Source organism: Zootoca vivipara, chromosome 13, assembly GCF_965207765.1.
Source record: "Zootoca vivipara chromosome 13, rZooViv2.hap1.1, whole genome shotgun sequence".
Classification (NCBI taxonomy): domain Eukaryota; kingdom Metazoa; phylum Chordata; class Lepidosauria; order Squamata; family Lacertidae; genus Zootoca; species Zootoca vivipara.
Window position 1 is genome coordinate 39,812,694 of NC_142596.1, and position 20,238 is coordinate 39,832,931.

General features: G+C 40.7%; 1 protein-coding gene across 1 annotated transcript in view; it reads right to left on the reverse strand.

The window, feature by feature from the left end:
* SMG1 (SMG1 nonsense mediated mRNA decay associated PI3K related kinase) overlaps positions 1-20,238 on the reverse strand; it is a 72,154-nt gene that overhangs the window by 12,617 nt on the left and 39,299 nt on the right. Inside the window, exons 24-50 of the mRNA XM_035130581.3 lie at positions 19,804-19,949; positions 19,458-19,659; positions 18,817-18,926; positions 18,477-18,624; positions 16,781-16,940; positions 16,065-16,185; positions 15,230-15,478; positions 14,343-14,627; positions 13,188-13,332; positions 11,419-11,554; positions 10,809-11,039; positions 10,510-10,687; positions 10,125-10,286; positions 9,430-9,647; positions 9,089-9,243; positions 8,303-8,525; positions 7,224-7,470; positions 6,873-7,102; positions 5,551-5,799; positions 4,546-4,794; positions 4,096-4,314; positions 3,095-3,285; positions 2,798-2,970; positions 2,011-2,290; positions 1,417-1,689; positions 666-900; positions 113-336 (exon numbers count right to left, since the gene is read on the reverse strand). Coding sequence (XP_034986472.1) covers positions 113-336; positions 666-900; positions 1,417-1,689; positions 2,011-2,290; positions 2,798-2,970; positions 3,095-3,285; positions 4,096-4,314; positions 4,546-4,794; positions 5,551-5,799; positions 6,873-7,102; positions 7,224-7,470; positions 8,303-8,525; positions 9,089-9,243; positions 9,430-9,647; positions 10,125-10,286; positions 10,510-10,687; positions 10,809-11,039; positions 11,419-11,554; positions 13,188-13,332; positions 14,343-14,627; positions 15,230-15,478; positions 16,065-16,185; positions 16,781-16,940; positions 18,477-18,624; positions 18,817-18,926; positions 19,458-19,659; positions 19,804-19,949 — 5,439 coding nt within the window. The remainder of the gene's footprint in view (positions 1-112; positions 337-665; positions 901-1,416; positions 1,690-2,010; positions 2,291-2,797; positions 2,971-3,094; positions 3,286-4,095; positions 4,315-4,545; positions 4,795-5,550; positions 5,800-6,872; positions 7,103-7,223; positions 7,471-8,302; positions 8,526-9,088; positions 9,244-9,429; positions 9,648-10,124; positions 10,287-10,509; positions 10,688-10,808; positions 11,040-11,418; positions 11,555-13,187; positions 13,333-14,342; positions 14,628-15,229; positions 15,479-16,064; positions 16,186-16,780; positions 16,941-18,476; positions 18,625-18,816; positions 18,927-19,457; positions 19,660-19,803; positions 19,950-20,238) is intronic.

Below are 20,238 nucleotides of genomic sequence, written 5' to 3' on the forward strand. Positions count from 1 at the left end.
CACAAACAAGCCACCATATGGCATGTTGTCTTATGACCCATGATTGTGGGCTGTTTCAAGCTAAGTCTTAAAGCAAGCATTTGCGCCAGATACAACGAACCCAATGATTTACCTTGCAACATCAATACAATGAGTATGTGTTTCTTCTTCAAGCCCCATTGCTGCGTTTCTTAGGTAAGCTTGAAGAGACTCAACCAGAGTTTGCAAAGGAACATCAGTAACTTGTTCGATCAGGTTGTCCAGTTCATTAAGCATGCTCTCCAAAGTATATTCTCCTTTCATTAAGCACCTAAGCGCTTCTGGGAAAATAATCTGACGGAAATTTGAATTCAGCTCCTGGCAGAACAACAACAACAAATGCATGAAAACAAGAAGATAACAGCAAAGTATCTGATGGCTATACTACCATTTTTAAGAGTTTTCTAAATATAATGTGCTGCTGGTTAATAAGGAGAAAAATGCAAGTGTTTAGAATATGCTCTCAATTTAAATAATGCATGTATACTCAGAAGTCCGTCCCCTATTCTCAGTGGGTCTTACTCCCAGATAAACCTATTTAGGATTGTAGCTTTATTCCAATTTATTCCAACTTATTACAGCTCACTACAAAGGGGTTTGTACATTAACATGAGCTGCTACAAACACACGTTGTAGATATATTTCACCTGAAGTGAGATGTAAACTCCATTAGCTAGGTGAATAGCTTCTGATGCTTCAACTGGATTAGGAATATCTAAATCCTGTGGAACCAGATGACACTGTTTCAGTAACTGCACAAGACACGTAACGTTCCCACTCATGCTACACAGCTCCTCCAAGAACCAGGCTCCATCTCTTGAAGTCAGGTCCACCAGCTGTTCTCCAGCGCTGGATGCCGCACCTTCCATCATTAGATTACGTCTAAATGAAAAGGATGTTTGTAAATAAATAGAAGTTTTTGTTCCAATTTATGCATCTTAAGCTTTTAAGACCCATTAAAAAGAATACTATTGTATTTTCCCCTGTATAACATGACCCCATGTATAAGACAACCCCTATTTTTGGGAGTCCAAAATTATGAAATTTAAAAATTAAGAAAGTTGTTGAGCTGCTTTTTGATGATCCCCCGCTCTGGCTCAGGGAACTAGTGCCGTAACTACCGGGCTCCAAGCCTCGCTTACTTACCGTATTAACCCATATATAAGACAACCCCCAATTTATCACTAATTTCCCCCCAGGAAAAAAAAGGTTGCCTTATACATGGAAAAATGTGGTATATATTTCTAGATAAAGCATTTTCATGAATTATGGTTAAGTAAATTTGATACATATGAAATTAAAGGAATTTAAATCCTTGGGAAATGTATTTTTGAAGAATGAGTCAAAAAAACAAAACAAAAAACCACCACCTCTCGTCAAATTTTGCAAGCATCTCACCTGGTAAGAGTGCAGAGAGCAGAGATGATAACACTTGCTAAGCTCAATGAACCCTCTTCTCCATTTTCATGAAGAAAGACCTTAATGCAACGCTCAATTTCTTTTAGCTGTTCCTCACACACAGGAACAGTGACTGCTTCTTGCTTCAAACGTTCCACTTGTCGGATAAGCCTGCTGTTGATGTCTGCTGCATATCGCTGCAAAGTCATTTCTGTAGTAGTTATGAACTGGCATGCAGATGGAGGCGGCTGAGGAGCATACTGAATTTCATACCTGACAAACAATAAAATTACAAATATTCATTTAAATATATATATATATTCATGCATTTTGTAATGTGATGCCTGGCAAATGCCTAGCATCATCTGTGCTCTACACCCTTAAACACTTTCATTTTCTGTTGAGATACATGAGGCAGAGAAATACTTAACATTTTACATGTTGACACATACACAACACTTAACTGAGCTCAACTTTGCAGAAATTAGTATGGTTTATTCTGAGAATTTATTTTCCCGCTGAAACTGAACTACCAAAGACTTGAAATAATTTAACCCTCCCACTTTCTGTGGGTGCAAACAACTGACAACTTACTTCCGGTAAAGATCCTGACAGCGTTCTATTGTCATGTTAACAATCAGTTCTTCCATCCAGGTCTTCCACTGCTCAATGCGGTGTTTCTGAAACACTGTTTTGGGGTACTGAAGAGCTACAGTAGCATAGTTGTGTAGCTGTTCAAGACATCCACGCAGAACAGATCGCCTCTGCTGAAGGAAAGCACCAACCTCACCTTCTAGCTGCTCACACTGGCTGATCAAGTGTGCTTGTCCAGCATTCTGAAGGAAGGTAGTTGCAGGGACATAACTTGGAGGACCTTCAAAATGAACCATTAAAAAAAGAAGGATGTTATAACTTAACTACAGGGGAGGAAAATGTTCAGGGGCAAAACATGTTCAGCAATAGCCTTGCACATATTTTAGACCGTAACTTCCATCAGTCCCAGTCAGCAAGGTCACAGATCAGAGGAGATAGGAGTGGTAGTCAACAACATCTGGTAGTCTACAATATCTGGAGGGCACCATGTTGGCTACCCTTGTTGAAGCACACAGTATGGTTGGCCTAGATTAACCTGATATCCATTGCATACCAATGCAATGCATTCCAAAGGCAGCAGACATTCAGCAGCTGACTGACCAGTACAGTATTGTAACAAATAAGTATCCTGGACATATAAAAATGTTAACCCTTTGGAGTAAAAACAAAAACACCCCCCAACACCATTTTACTTGCCCTTAATCTGCCACCTTGCTCTGCCTCACAATATGGACAATGGGGCAAGAGGGGGGAGAGAGAAGGAGGACAACCTAATTTGTTTCATTACCAAGATCCATTTGGGTACTGATTTCCTGAAGAAGACTTGCAAGCTGAGTTGCTTCCAGATTATTGAAAGCAGCTTGGTAATGAGATATCCACTGCTCAAATTCATTCAGTTTCACCTGGATTGCTTCTTGTACTGCTCTCTGCTGAGATTGCAGCTGAGTGTGTTCAGAATATCTGTGTTAAAAAGGAAGCCACATTAAGTGATTTTTTTTCCAACTCCAAATTCTAGAGAAACATATGCAGTTTTGAATTTCCATAAAGCATTTGAATATCTAAACTAAAGTGAGATTTCACGTACCTGTTCTGCAGTGTGTGACATGGGTGATCCGCTGCTTCTGCTCCTTCCAGGTAGGCACTCTCTTCTAGTAATTTGCCTTGCAATTTTTCGACGTCAGTCAACTGCTCTTGCAAATTTAAATATTCCCCTAAACTGCCATCCAGCTTAGGGAGCACAGCCAGCATCTCATCCCTGTTCTTAAACCAGTTGACCTGTAGACAAGTATTATTTATGTTACTTAGTTATGAATAACACTTGCTAACACTTTTCACTACCAGTATCACAAGTGGAGTGAAACTGATATTGTTATCACTAAATTAGACTGAGTATTAAACAAAGAAAAAGGTGCACAAGTCACACATTTTAAAACTTAAGAGCAAAATTAATGTTTGAATGACAGGATGGCAAAAACTGAGTCTCCAACGTGGTGCTCATGGTCACCACAGCATCTTCAAACAACCACCTAACCACCCATCAAGGCCTCCTGCCTCCATGGTATTTTAAAACTGAGGTTTTATTGGGAAGGTTGCCTGCTTTGTCAAGGGGGGGGGAGTGTTGCCTACTTTTTGTCTGTTATATTTTGATGGGATGTTTTGCCTGTTTTTGTTTGTTTTCGGGGTTCTGTCTATCATCAGTCTTTCCTTCAGTTTCTCAGATTACCCAAAGTTCCCCTGGACTAGGACTGCCACATGTCTGGATTTTCCCAGACATTACCGGGATTTCAAAGGCCAAATTGACTTCCGGGGGGAATTTCCAGAAGGCGGCGCTTTGTCCTGGATCTTAGGCAAGTCAATTGAAAAATCACATTTTCATAAGAAAAAAAAAAAGAACTCATGTTGTGAGTGTATGTATTTCTAAAGTTACAGCATAAATGGATTCACTAAGATGGAAGCGTGGTTGAAATACTGTAATCTAAAACCTGTTTTGAGTTAATTCCTGCAAGCAACTTTGCACACTGTTCCTGGAATCTAAAGTAACAAGCAGATACAAATAAAATGAATTTTTGAAAGGACTGAACATACCTTTATTTCAGCGACTCTGGAAGAGAAGAGGCTACGTGTAATGTCTCTTTCCATCTCTCTCTTGCTTTGCTTGTTTTCAGCTTGCTGCCCACCTCCACCATACACTGCTCCAGCAAACCCTGCTTCTCCCCCTGCGGTCCAGTCCACAAGTGGGTCATAAACAAAAGCTTCCAATAAGGTCAGAAGGGTTTCTCGTCCTCGCCGCATGATGTGCAGAACCTGTTTTTAAAGTGTATTAAATGTATCATTTAAAATGTGCACTTGCAATTAGCTACCAAGCCCAAATCCAGTGTTAGGGAGCTGTAACCCAACTTCTGAAAGCATTCAGTGGCAAGCCTCCGCAGGCTTTCCTGGGGAGGGCATTCCACACTTAAGACCACTACTGAAAAGCCCCCCCCCCATAAAGCAAAAGCTTCATTCACAGAAATTCAAGACTTCCTTAAAGCCTACCTGTTCACAAGAAAGCCTGAAAACGCCTTCCACTCCTGTTACTCCAAATGCTGTTTCAATATTTTGTGTCATCCGGAATGGAACTTTCTCAGGCACTCGAAGGCTTTTCCCTTTCTCAAAGCAAACATTATAATCTATGTGAACAACTTCTCCAGTAGTCATGTCTATAAGAACGTTGTCCAGATGTCTGTCTCCGAGGCCGATAATGTAGCCAACCATGGACATAACTGCAGTGGATCTTGCATAAGACTGGGAAGGGGGGGGAGGAAGTTTCATCGTTATAAATCTCTTTTCCCCCACCATTTAAAAAAGTTCACTCTAAATAAAAAACTACTAAAAGTTTTTTTTAAGGGGGGGGTGTCATTATATAGCTTAACTATAAGCCACATGCTCCTTTATCCAAACAAAGGCTAATTATGCTCAAGGAGAAGCACCAGGCCAGGGAGAAGAATGAGCATGGACACATTCCTATTTCTACTGTCCGACTAACAGATGTGGTATAAGAAGCAAATGAGGGATAGGTACCTATTGCTCTCCAGGTGTTGCTGGACTACAATTCCCATAATTCCCTGTCCATTGGCCATGCTGGTTGGGGCTGATGTTAACAATTCCAACAGCATGTGAAAGATCACAGGTGCCTTTCCTGAAGCAATGTATGTATGTATGTATGTATGTATGTATGTATGTATGTATGTATACATGTGATCCTCAACAAGCTGTGCCTCTCCCTGACCCCAAAACAGACCACTACCTAGTGGGAAAGCACATCTGCCAATTTTACTTTCGAAATTAAGTGGCATCCAGAGCAATAATGCAAGATGGTCTGTTCTTCCATTGAAATTATTCTGAAATAAGGGGAAACTCTTCAGAAAAGTCATTCAGGATTTTTACAAGAATCCACCAAATTTAGATGGAAGGCATGGTTGTGTGTGCACATAAGGCAAGGAGATATTAGACTAAACCTACTCAAACATCGAGATTCTATTAGGAAAGGTCTCTACATACCTGTGTGACTCTCCACCACTCATCAGGTGTAGTGCATGATGACCAAAGTTCTTTAGCAAGAAGATTGGGAGGTGTTACTTCCATTAACTCTTCCAAAACAGACTTCATTACATTTAGAGGCCAGTCTCGACGGGATACATCCAAGCTAAGCCCAACTGCCTTCAAAGCTGGTCCAATCTTACTATAGTACAGTTCACTAGGTCTAGGTACTATTCCAGGATTCTGAGGAGTCTGATATGAATCTTGGGCCTAAAAAAGTCAATTGCACAGTTCAACTACTATTCCATTATATATTAGGTTAGAATCAACATGTCATATATTTAAACCCTGGCTGGAAGATTGTTTGCAACAGATGAATAAATCTTTGTGTTCGCATTTAATATATAGGGTGCTCCTTGCTACTGACCCTTTTGCAGTTCCAAGCTAAGTCAATTTAAGCAGAATTAGCTGGGGTGGGGTGGGGGAGAATGTCTCATGTTGCTTCCCAATTTCCCACTCTGCTTTCCAAGATCTCCTGTTGCATTAAGTGCTGTTGCTCCAACTATTATTCCCCATGGCTGCTATATCTGTGGTGCAAATCGACACCAAGACAGAAGACAGGATTCTTATGGCATCTAGGCTCTGGTATGCACCATCCCTTTCCTGCTCCAAGAATATGCCAGTATTGCTTATCTTAATGAAAGCACGTCTGCTCATGTTTTCCATATAGGCAGTACTGGAATCAGGAGCAATTCGTCCCAAGGACCAAAGTTCATGTAGAATGTCTGCCTCTTTCAGATTTCTGCATCTGGGGTGGCAGAAAGACTGGGAGGTGCCTCTAACTCCAGACTCAGCGAATCTGAGTGTCTGCATAAGCTACATAAGCACCTCAGTGTCTGCATAAGCTACATAAGATAAGAGACACTGCACAGAGCAGGTCTGAACTTGTGCGTACAACAACACAGCATGTTTAAAAGATACGAGTTTCTATGATCTGCTATCACACTAGAGCAGAGTTCATAGATGTCCTCAGTCCAAAACCCAGCATTCCAATTTACAGCTCTGCAGACTGAGAAAAGGACACATACACACTGTTCAACACACATACAACATTTAACACACACACACACACGTTTCATTATTATGATCAGGTGTTCTAATTAATCTCTGCACCTCAAATTAATTTTAAAATAACCCTTATATGACACATTTCAGCATATACTTAGAATTTTAATCAGAATTTTGATTCTGTCTCAGTAACCGTTAATACTTTCATGAATTATAATGTAAAATTACAGAGTTTACTTCACAACTGGTGCCAGCATGTATAATGTAGTCATTACCTTTTGTGCCTGTAAAGCTGCTTCTCGCTGCTGCCACCTTTTATAAAGTCCAAATAAAGGAGTGGCTCCATCCACCCATTGAATTAGGCCTGATCGTGTTCCTAGTGGTGTAACAGAGTAATGCCTGGCATGGAAACGGGGTGTCTCTTGGCGATTTATGGTAGCAAACATTGTATTAACAATGGATAAGAACTGCATGATCCGTTCATCAAGATGCAGGTCTTCCAGTCCTGCAGTGGAAAATAGACGCAAACCAGACAGTATGTAATGTAACTGGAAAGGGGAATGCAATATATCCTCAATTAAAATGTTTTCTGCTTAGGACAAGGAGAAGTTACAGAATGTTCTCACCTTTGAAAAGGTATGGGTAGTTTTTCCCATCTGAGCCCAGAAACAAGAGCTTCTTGGGCTTGGTTTTAGTAGGCAGAATTGTTATGGTGCTTCCTACACTATGAATTGTGACTGTGTCTCTGGCAGATACTTCTCCAGGGAGAGCTATTTCAGTGTTAGTCATGGCAGCCAGCCAGGGGCTTATTTCCTCGAGGCGCAGAATGTAACTGGCCCGCTTCTGGGCTCTCTGTTGAAGACTGAGCATTACCTATTTTTTAAAAGACACAAGGTTGAAGAAGGTGAGGTCCAGACCTTTGCATGGTTCCAGTCTATCAAAATACTGGGTTGTAGTCAGTGCTAACCCTACTCAGAGTAGACCTGCTGAGCTTAACTGGATACAACCCACTAATTCCAAAGGAATTCACAAAACTGAAGACACCTTAGAAGGCGCCTGTTTGGCTTTTATTGGCTACTGCAGAAAGGTGTTGGGGGCTGCATCCCAAAAGTAGCCACAATTACCCAGAGACCTAAACACAGCATTCCCTGCCTCCCCCCTCCTTGCTCCTCAGCTGATCCATGAAAAGCAGCTGAGATGTGAGGGGGGCAGTTATTTTTAACCCCCAACATGGGAAGTGGGATAGGCAGAGCCTGCCACCCAGACCTGCGATGGGATGAAAATTGTTCCCTCCCCACTTTTCATATGGCCAATCTGAGCAACATGAACCTCTCCATATAGCCGTGTACCACATTGGCAGAGGAAACTGTTGGTCTGACTGGCCCAGATTTTTTCCAGTGGCACAGTCGGGAGGGTGGGGGAGAGAAGAAAACATATAGATTGAAGTGGCAATGGCCGTTTGCAAATGTCCTCATGGGCTGAAAAAGAAGGCAACCTCTAGCGTAGCATATTTAAGAACTAATGATATTTCTAGTCCATTTTTCTATTGCTTTTTCTAAATTCTCTACAACCTAAGCCTTGGCACTACACAAAAACCATAAATATTCAAAATTACAACAGCAGCACCCTTTTTTTCCTTCATTCTTCCATAGCAGAGAAAAATACTCCAAGTTTTTGTATTATTGGCAAGAGAGACATACTATACCTCTTTAAAAGGAATCCAGCTGCTTCCAGGCTTTGCAGGATTAGATGGATTCTTTAGTTTTTCTAGGGCATTTTCAATTGCATCTCCATAGTTGTCCTGAAACCACTTCTCATGCGGTGTTTCAGCAGGAGCCGCAGTGATGCTCCTCACATGTTCCAAAGCAAATACAATGGGCTTCATTAGGGCGGTGTGCTTTTCACGCATGATGGCTATTTTTTCCTCTCTTGGAAAAAAAAAAAAGATAAAGGAGTTGGCAAAAGTGTCACTTGCATTTCAAGTGTGCTGAAATTTCTAGATAATTACTACCAAAAACAACAAAAGGAAGATTATAGATCTTTTACCAAAGTAGCTAATAACTTTAAGTGGAGTTGTGTGGAACTTTGTTATTTTAAAGCCAACCATGAAAAAGAATGTAAATAAATGCATTAAACACACACACACCCCAGATTATCTAGAATAAGAATGTACACTACAAGATATTGTGTCTCCAGAGTTCTCCAAAACCTTGAATAGTGAGAAACAAAAGGAACTGAGTATAATTTGCTGAACACCCAAAAAACCCTTTCCACATCAGTAGGGACACTTTCTACTCCCTTTGTGGTACTTTAGTATCTTAAGTAGAGGTGAATTAATATTATAGGGCTGTTTTCAAGATGTGATTGTTCTTTGGGCTACAAAAATCACGACATGCCATTAAAAAAATAGCACCATTAATTATCAGGAGGAAAGGCTGCCCATTTGCAACACATATATACTTTGCCCATATACACTTTGGTGGAAACATACTTGCGCAGAGTGTTGTTGTTCTGGACTCTCTTTACTTCATCTTCCAGCTGCTGAATCCGTCTAAGGACATACATGTGCTGTTGCAAAAGCACTCCCAGCCAAAGTTCATCCCAAAGAACAGTGACTCTGCGCAATTCTGCTACGAGCATCTGAACCTGATTGATAAGAAAAAATATTTGTGCATTTTTAACTGTGCAGTTGCACTTCTAAAAGTCTCAAGGTCTAATTCCGAGAGTAAATATAATGGATTTCTTCCTGCGTAAGTACACAACACATAAAGCACTTGATTCTTTGACTCCAAACATAAATATCCCCAAATTCTGGCTGTACTGCAATTATACCTGCAACACCATTGTTGGATTTGCAGTTGACAACTTCTCTACAATCTTGCTGTAGCAGTCTTGCATCATCGCCTGGTCTTCATTTAGGCCCATTTTTGGCTCATCCTTTATGCTCTCTTGAGAAGCAGGGGGACTTCCCTCATCACACTCACTACCCAACAACTCTTCACCCTGGATGTTACCCAAAAAGGTAGGTATTGCTGAGGGGAATTTGCTCCCTAGGTTTTAAAGAGAAAATATTAGGTCAACAGGTGAGGTCAAAATACAAAGGCCAGCTAGATGCTGTAAAACTCTATCTTTGACCAGCATTATAACGGTTTGCCTTTGACTACAACTCTGTGTGCTCATGAAAGAGGAAACTCTCAAAATACTGTGAGCGTGTTTAAGTAACACCAGTCACACTCAGCTGTGTGACAAGACAGGAAAACTATGCTGAATTGAGGTCTGACAACTCTAGATTTTGTAAAACCAGTTAATCTATTGAAGTTAAATCCAGGTATTGGCAACAGTGGAACTGCACATCTGTGAGGTAGCTCAGCTACAGCTACTAGAAATTCTTAACTGTAAAGATGTTAAAAGATAAAAGTGTTAAAGAAAGGTAAATTAAATGAGGGTTGGGCGATCTTCTGAAATGGTACGTGAAATGAAGGATGGAATTGGGATGGGCAAATATAAATATGACTTCCAAAACATACCTGAAGCTTGAGATTCGCTGCTAAGTGAAATAGTACCCACAATTGCAGGGTATAATATAAGGTGAGGAGAATCTTGTGCTACCCGACAAAGAAGATTACAAATGCTCTGACGAACATATACTTCAGGATGATTTAGACGTGAGAAGAGTTGAGGAATAATACCTTTATGAAGATAAAAGCACAGAAATAAGCTTAACACAGAACACATTTGCCTCTCTTTTTTTCATTATTAAAGGGCAACATAAGTTTACTAGATTTTCAAGTAACTGGAACAAATGTTATTCTGCTACCAAACAGTGGAGACAGAGGCTTGGGAAGGGGCACTCTTTGTGGCAGCCCCTAACTTGTGGGATTCCTTCTCAAAAGAGCCTAAGAACTTCCATACCTCGCCATGGAGCTGTTGGGGTGGTTTCCAGCCCATGTTCCAGATACTGCCGGAGTTCTCCAGCATGTTTCACAAGCAGCCTCAGCAGCCTTAAGGTTGCCATTACAATCACATCATCAGTACTCTGTTCTGAAATGTTTCTTAGATGCAGTCTGGGATCATCTTCATCCAGAGGAACCTACACATGAAAACAAACAACCTCACTGAACATACAGCTCTCCCACAAGCCCCAAAGACTTTAAAAACGTAACATAACAAAACAACTTTGCTTACATCACTAGTCAAAGTGTACAGCATACCTGACCAGCATTGAGTTTAAGGAAAGTAAAATAGGCACTGCATGAGAGTTTATAAAGACTGAAGATTCTGTCTACAACTTTTCTCCACACTTTGATTAGGCCCTCAGTTGAATTTTCATCAAGGTCTGAAAGCCAAGGACAGCTTGTCAACAACTGCCGCCAGATGACATCAACCATATCATCTTCTTCATTATCTTCATTCTCTGAAATCTGAAGAGTTATGTCTTCATCCTAAATTAAAGTTAAACAAAAATAAACAATTTTATCCATCACGTACACACTTACAAATAATGGCACTATTCACTCCTCTTCATGTATACATAAATCATTTGTCAAATTTTTGCCTTTGAAGCAGTGTCTCACATTTTAAATAACCAACCTGTAATAAAAGGTGGCTTGTTTTTTCCAAAGCTCAAAAAACTAATATTCTATCTAGCCTATTTATGCTGGTCTTATTAGTGGCATTTGCCAATCTTATTAAACATAATCAGCTCTAATCACTGAAAATACTGGCTGGGACTGATGCAATTTGTAGTCTACAGCATCTGGAAAGCACCATGTTAGCTACCCCTGACAAATGAAATGCTTCTGAAAGTTAATTTATACTAACCTGAATCCCAGCTGGCCGGCACACTGCCTGTCCAAGGATGCCATAGATTTTCTCTCTGTCTTCTTCTGTAATGTTTTCTGGAAGTAGGCTGTGAACTTCAGATTTCTCTCTTGGCAGTAGACGAACACCTCCCTGACTGTATAACACCACATATTTTATCAACTTTGAAAGTAAGGAATAAGCATGGTGCTAACATATATTTGCTACACTGTGCATTGACTTCTAATATGCTAGCATTTAAATTACTTGCTGCTTTAGGTTAAAACATCATCTCTGCACAAAGGCTTGCAACTGTAAATTGCAATTCAGTGCTGCAGAGCATCAGCAACAACTGTAGTTACTTCCAAGCTATGACTGCATTCAGACACAATACCAAGTCAGAAAGTATGGTCTGTTTAACTGTGCTCAAGCTCTTCTTAGTGCAAGAGAAGAAAAGGCAAGCAACTGCAAAGTTCTTTAGAGGAATGGAAGGGCAAAGTAAGTGATTTTATCTGGAATGGAAAGAGAGTATAGACTAAGGTGCAGAATCTTGGCCCATGAGGCTGTTTTCCCCAAACCATCCCCACCTGTCCAACACCTGACATCATAAGCAACAGCAGGAAGAGGACTCTGCTCCTAATGCACAACTGGAAGCCTTTAAAGTGTGCTCCCTAATGTGCATTGGCAAAGGGGACAGTATGCTTTGTTGCCCATCATCTGGCGGGTGGAAAAGCCAAATGCTGCTGGACTGGCTGCAATGGAGTTTCCTCATGCCTACAGAAAGCAAGTTTTGACTGTGAGGTAATTGCTGCACAGGGCTTGCAAAGAACTTTGCACAGCAGTTCCCACCAAACAGCCAGCTTTAAAGAGAGCCTTTAGTTTATTATCCTATATAATAATGTCCAAGTTGTCCCTGCGTCCAAGCTGTCCCGTGTGTCCCTGGGTCACTGCGCATGTGCCCCAGAGATACAGGGATTGGACAGCAGAGACTGCGCGTGCGCACTCTCCCCCCCTGCCTCCTCCAACCGCCGCTCCCGCCGGACACCGCCTCACTTCAGGGCACGTCAGGGAAGCGAGGGTGGAGGCCGGCGAAGGCCTCCTCACAACCCTCCCTGGCCGTGAGGAGCGGCGGTTGGAGGAGGCGGGGGGGGAGTGCGCGCGTCCTTCCTGTCGGCGGCTGGGGGAGAGGAACGGAGGAGGAGAACGCAGCGCTTTCTCCTCCTCCGTTCCTGTCCCCCTGCCGCCGACAGCAAGGACAGGTCCCAGGGTTCGGAGAAGCGCTGCGCAAGCGCTTCTCCGAACCCTGGGATGTCTCCTTGCTGTCGGCGGCTGCGGGAGAGGAACGGAGGAGGAGAACGCAGCGCTTTCTCCTCCTCCGTTCCTGTCCCCCTGCCGCCGACAGCAATGACAGGTCCCAGGGTTCGGAGAAGCGCTGCACAAGCGCTTCTCCGAACCCCAGGATGTTCTAGCGCCCGTTATTAAACGGGCTGAAATACACTAGTTCCTTATAAATCTGAGGAATTCAAATTCTAGTATCCAATGGCTCATCAGAAGAACAAAATGACCCTCTGTGCTCTCAGTCACTGCCATACTGTAAGCCGCGTATCTATACCTCCTGGGTTTTCAGTAATGGGAATCATCTTACTCAGCCAGCAAGGTTCATACATTAGCAAGCCATCTTGTTTGACAGGAGAGCACAATGTTAACCAGGAAAGTTTCATAGTGGTAGGAAAATCACTTAATGTGAAACATGTTCAGAGTCCATTTTGGTTTTAAAAAGTAAGATTTACCTGGCATTATCAACTACCTTTCGTCCCCATCTATAAGCCCAGCTAGCAAGCGCTGCCCATGATTTGGCTACTTCAGGTGCTTGTGCCGAAGACAAGCGATAGAGCTGTCCCAGGATGAAGTCAGGTTCTCCAACACCAATGTTTACTGCAATGAAAGAACAAAGCATGAAGGGGATGTTTCAAAAAGGTACAATGGTATGTACCATCATCCTCTGGGCACATGATTAAACTTCAGGCTTGCAAGATTTGCTTTGCTTTTTACTAGAATACTGAGGTCTACCAAGCAGAAACAACGAAAAGTAGTGGCCGGGTCACATATAGCCTAATGCAAAATGGTACCTCAGGAGCACAGCCAACTACCCAAAGAGCCAATCACCTGCATATTAATGTTCAAAACTACATCAAAGTTATGAAAAAATACAGCTCTGACAGTCCAATGGGATGGGGGGTGTTGTTACTTGCCAGAAACCATTGCCAATCTGCTGCAAACCATCTACCAGCTGATCCTAAATTTTGCTCACTCCAATTCCAGAGAAATTTCCAGTTTTTGAGTGTCTAAACTTGGGAGATATAGATTAGCTTTAGCTGGACCAAATAGCCCAACACTTCAAATACTTAATTTGAATTAGCATGGCGAATAAAGAATGCCTAGATCTCAGCCCTGTAAAACATTTGTACAATGATCTTTGACACATAGATCTTGATAACTGCCCTCCCCCTTCGAATAGAAGAACCTAAATTGCTGCCCAGCCCAGTAGAGTGGACAGATAATAACTTGGTTGCACCCAGGTGGGGTTTCCATGAAAGCTTTTCATCCATAAGTAATCCCAGGTATATAAACCTATGCACTTGCTCGAGGGTATGACCATCTAATGGGCTAATCTGTCAGGGACTGCATGGCAGAAGCCACGACTGACAGGATCACCCTTCTCTCTCCCCCACCCCACCCGAGTGGGACAGCTAACTCTTGCCAGAGAACTTTCAAAATTAGGCAAAGGGCTGCAAAAAACTAGGCAGAGGCCACATTTCTGCCAAGGGCCACAGGTTGTTCACCTCTGGCCTATAATTAATGTTGCCTCTTTCTGAACAGCATGGAACCACCATATCAAACATGTATGCAGACAAAGCAGAAAACTAACAGGGGAACTTTTATACCTGTGGATTCACTTTCAATCCTGGGATAGTCCTCTTCAATGGTGTTAGCAGATGGCAGGTCAATCAAACTATAGATGTTTTTAGATAATGTGGAGAGGCCAGCAAGATTTTGTTGCTGCCGTGCTCTGTAGACTTGCTTCAGCTGCCCTGAAATCTCTTTCCATTCGGCTTGGATCCATTTGGCTAGTGTAAGAATAGACTTGGCTACAGCGTATTCAGCTTTGGCAGATTTGCAAAAGCAGATGGCACATGAGCTCAGCATTTCCATTGCATGGGTTGACTGGCCTGGAAAAAAAGTAAAATTAATATCATTTTAGTTGCATAATCAGTTTTTATTATGCATGCTTCAGAGGACACCACTGATTTTTTTATTCCCAACTAAGTTATATGTGGAGAATTAATTAATGACAGGAGCCAAGAACCCACACATTACTAGACCCATCACCCCAAAGGGGTCTGGATTTGCATTTCTCAAAAAAGAAAAGAAGTTGGTCTTCCCTATCCTGGCCATGCTCCCATGGCAAGTCACTTTCGAAAACTGAAGAGTTTTAGGAAATAGTTCCAAGTATGGCATGTGGGCTTACAATGTCAAAAGAATCCACTTGTTACACGGGGTTGGAGCCTTCTTTTACTCAGAGTAGATCCACTGAAATTAATAGACCTAGATTAGCCATATCTATTAATTTCAATATCAGTAGGACTAACACTACATGCAGAGACTCTTTGATAAACCTACATTACTTTATATTCTGATGCAATAACCCCATAGAAACATTAGCACATACCCAGACATTTAAAAAGTCAGATTTAATTCTTTTTATCTAAACATTTAAAGTTTGACTGAATTACACAGGGATTTGCAATACAAACATATAAATGAGACTTACCTGCTGTGTATAACAATTTCGTTTTTTCAATTTCAAGTTCAGGACCCCATTTCTCATCCATCTGAATTGGTGTTGAGAGTTTTTTAAAGTGCTGGACTAAATCTTGGGCCATTGTGGTTTTTCCAAGCTGAACTTCACTGCACTGAGCAAGCAACCGTGTTGCCAAAGCAACATTCCCACGTTTTCTAGCAAATCTTGCAGCAGTTAGTCCCAGTTCCATCAAATGGCTTCTGACTGGAATACTTTGCTCTGAAAGTACATATAAAGCCAGAAATGTCCTCTGAATCAAATAAACTGTTTAAACTTATATACTGATTACTGTATGGGCTTTGTATGTAATGGTTATTTATTGTGAATGAAATGTCATCAATCTTATATATATATATATTTAGTATGAGTTTTGAAGCTGCTTTTGTAAATTCTGCTACACAGCTGTACATTAAGATGGTCCACTGTGGAATGAGAAGAAGAAGAAGAAGAAGAAGAAGAAGAAGAAGAAGAAGAAGAAGAAGAAGAAGAAGAAGAAGCCGCCAAAAGTGTCTTTTTAAAAGTTCCTTATCTTTAAACAGTATTGCCATGGACTAATTTTTTTACATTTTACTTAAATGTGAAAAGATCTGAAATCTTTTGCTAATATAATCCCAAAGGTATCTAGTTCTGATGAAACCTGTTATTCTGAATAAATTAATACTTCACTGTAGTCAGAGAAATGCATGCACATACTGAAATAGGCAGGTAAGTCAAAACAGGTAATATCATAGGCAATGAGCAATAACACAAACTGGAGGCAAATTAACCCCATAGAACACAGATGCTTCTACTTTAATATCTATACCTTTAAGTTTCTCCAGCAACTGATTCTGGTACATGGTATATCTTAAGGCATGCATCCATGGCCTAACATCATGTTGCTTGCATGAACGCAATGCTTCACTGAAGAGAGGAATGAGACAATCCTGTAAAAAGCATAAAAGTTGAGTGCTTGATAGGGCTTTAAGCTGCCTAAAAAGCTCTGGTTTTCCCTTAATCTTCTAATAAAAACATTCCTACACAGGTTCTTTGAACTAAATTTATGTGTTGCATCAAATGTTAGTCCGACTCAAGAGTAGATCCACTGAAATTAATATACATGAATAACTTAGGCTCATTAATTTCAGTGGGTCTCCTCTTGAATATAATTTAGATGGATACAACCTTATGTGTTTAACCCAAATGCCACAGTTCATATGCCTTATCAGTTATAGGAATGTACACAAGATAAGCACAGTGACCATTCACAACAGCACTAATAAGCAGTAACACAAATCACAATGCTAACACCAGGCTTTGTGTAATTTACACCAGCATAGGGACAGAAAGTTGCTATTCCCTCTGAAAGTATTACTGCTGACAGTTTCGGTCCTGTTCCACATCAGCTGATGTGGAGCCACTAGCTGATGGAATTTCCCCCCTCAATGTACCAATTTATACAGTATAGCAGGGCAATGTGTGTGTTGATGCACATAAACCTGTGAATTTACCAAACGCTTGGGTTATGCAAAAGAAAAATACCTCTGAAGAAAGCTTATTTGACACTGTGTTTTCCAAAGCAGATGAACAGTACAGCTGCAGGGTACTCAGTACTGGCAAAGACTGAGACACTGTCAGAGTAGCAAGTCTTAAAGGCCCAATGGCAATTCGTGAAGTCTGCTTCAAGTATTTCACAAGGTTCCTGAAATAAATGTTGCATGAGATAAGAATTATTAAAGCAGTTATACTTCACAGAATAAATGTATGTACAAATCATTATACAATGCCCTGTATTTTAACTTATGAAAGTGAGAACAAGGTGCGAAGTTCTATCTTGAGCATTAACATTCCAGTCAGATATAAATAAGCCCCATTTTGTTAACACAGTAGGCAGTGCTAATTATGCTCTCCCCTCAGGAGGAACATCCTGCACTGATATCGCACAGCTTCCATCAGTACTTTGTTGTGGAAGCTTTGGGAGGGGGTGAGGTGAGATGTTTTACAGTGGTACCTCTACTTACGAATTTAATGCGTTCCGAACGCACATTCGTAAATCGAAAAAAATTGTAAGTCGAATCCCATAGGAATGCATTGGGGGGGAAATCGTAAGTAGAAGCAACCCTATCTAAAAATTCGTAAGTAGAAAAAATCCTATCTAAACTGCATCCAAGATGGCGGACGGAGCTCAATTCGTAAGTAGAAACATTCGTTATTCGTAAGTAGAGGTATCACTGTACTTAATTCTAAGGTCCAGCTCCGAAGGCCTTCTGGCGCTTCCCTCACTGCAAGAAGTTAAATTACAGGGAAGCAGGCAGAAGGCCTTTTCGGCAGTCGCAGTCGCCCTTGGAATGCCCTCCCAGCAGATGTCAAACAATATAATTTTTCATAGACGTCTGAAGGAAGCCCTGTTTGGGGAAGATTTTAAAGTATGGTATTTCTCTCTCCCCCCCCCCATTTGCATTTTTGTTGGAAACTGCCCGGAGTGACTGGGGCAACCCAATCAAATGGGTGGGGGATAAGAAATTTATTAGTATTATAACTTAAAGTTTATTTAGAGAAGAATTGTAAGATTAGCAGTATTTAGATAAAGATTTGGAAGTAAAAGGAGGTGGTAGAAGAGTGTTAGTCAAGAGAATTGTGTATTAAGATTTAGTTAAGTGCTATTATGGTATTGAATTTTTAAGATTTAATTAGAATAGAATTATATTTTGAGATAAGTATAAGAGATTTATTGTATTGATAAGGTATTAAGAGCATTAATAGGTTTAGATAATTATTAAAAAGATTGGAATCAAGATTTGGAAAGTACTAAGGAAGTGATATAAAGAAACGTAGTTGGGAGGGAATGGAGGAAGTTGACAAAGATACGTGATATAAGATTTATAGGAAATATTTTTGTTTTTGTTGTAATGTTGATATTTTGTTATGTTGTGTATGTATTGTGTGTGTTTTTGTTGTTTTTCTATGTTGTATTGTTGCAACAATCAATAAATATATTTTAGAAAAGAAATTTATTATTACTACTACTACTACTACTATTACTCCGACCACCCCATTTTGATATATTGCTGCTGCACCTTTTGTAATGCCGCACTTGATTTTAGATTCTGTCATTTTATGTATCTTTTAATATAACTCGCCCTGGGACTGCAGTTGCCTGGGGAGGAGAGCCTATAGAAAACTCCTGTGCTCTATTCTAATTTTTGGAAGTGCTGCATTAGCATTTTTAAAGACTCACTCAGTAACGGGTTGCCATTTTTGTTCCTGTTCAATATGGTTAATAGCTGTTGCCAAACATATCGAGCTTCTCAATAATTGAACCTCAATTGCTTTCTGAAGTTCTCTTGGATCAGGAGATAGCATGTTGGGAAGAAGCTTCTTCATATCTGCAAAGGTTGGCAATACATATAGATTTATCAGTAGTTGCTGGCAGTCATTCTCTTTCTTTCTGTTTCTCCCCTCCCACCAATAAAACATAGAAGTAACATCACCCATGTACAAGCAAGGAAATTAAAATAGAGTTCCAAGTCTTAATGAATTTAAGAATCTTCATGTATCTATTAGTGTTCAACTTATACCTATTTTTTCTTTGGCTCCTCCAATAAGCAGGTTGATGTCTTCCCCTGGAAGCAATTCTAGCTGTTCTGTACATTTTTCAAGCTCCCCAGATCCAAAACTGCTTAGAGACCTGCAATGAAGTTTTCATACATTTTCATATTTTATCTTATGGCCATTCTAAATCAGAACAGGGAAAGCCAGATAAATTTAATATCCTATTTGTCAAGACAGCTTTAACCAAAGCAACAAATTATAAACACTTAATTTGTAAAGCAAACAATTTCAGTCACGTTACATAAATATTTTGATCTGAATTCTGCTTCCAGACTGGCAGAGCAATGGAAAATGAAGTCTACCTTCAGTTTGAATGTCAGATCAAAGAACAGAGGAATGAACAGCATCTCCCTACCATCTTCCTCCCAGGACTGGGCAAGCTGCATGTGAGTCAGTCTGCGTTTCTCTCTTGGGCTGCCTGCACTGGCCCCTGCTTTGAAATTGTCCAAATATCAGGTCTTCTAATTAAATAAAGCTGTGATCTGTTTTTACCTGAACTGTGAAAATCTTGCACTTCTTGCTTCCCATTTTTCCTGTTCTACACCATTTACCAGGCTGACATGTATTATTGTGACAATTTGCTATTGTAGAAGTCAATAGTACTTACTTGATATAGTTGAAGTCTGCTTTTAAACTGACTGAGGCACTGCTTGTGTTTTTTTTCAGGTCATGGACCGCATTCTGCCATTCTTGCACAGCAGACCAATCAGCAATGGAGATGTAGCATTCGCAAGCTTTGTTACCCAGGTAATTTATGACTTCAGGTGAAGAGTCACTTGGTTTAGACAGTACTGTTTTCCTCAAATCCCCTATGAAAGTAAAGATTTGGGATTGTTTCACACCTCACTCAGTCAGCAGTGGGGTACATTTGGGGGCGGAGGAGGGAAAGACTCAGGCCAGCAGGTGACTATCTCATATTCAAATCAATACAATCTACCTCCAGTAATACTTACCATTTACAGAGTGTTTGGGGCTGGCATTATTGCCGCTATTGGAATTGGCCAACTTCAGAACAGATTTATCAAATCCTGTGACACAGCAATCCACTCCTGTCATGGCACAAATATGTTCCTGGTACTCAACAGCAGCTTTTTCATACCTTAAAAAGATTTAGTGTCAGCTGTTAGGTATCATTTCTGTTTATACAGATACTGCATCCCTCACTAAAATGCTTTTGCTGTTGTTTCAATGAAAAAGCATACAGGTGGATGGCAGCATTAAGTAACAGTATTCCTTCCCAGTTCTCATTTTCCCTTTACTTCTGGGTGTCTTCTTCAGAGCAAAGAGAGACAGATTTATGAAACAAGGATAATGCTCACAGATAATTCTGTCTCTCCCTCAGTGCCACTGAGATTGGGACAGAAGACTCCTATGCCCCCCTCCTGACA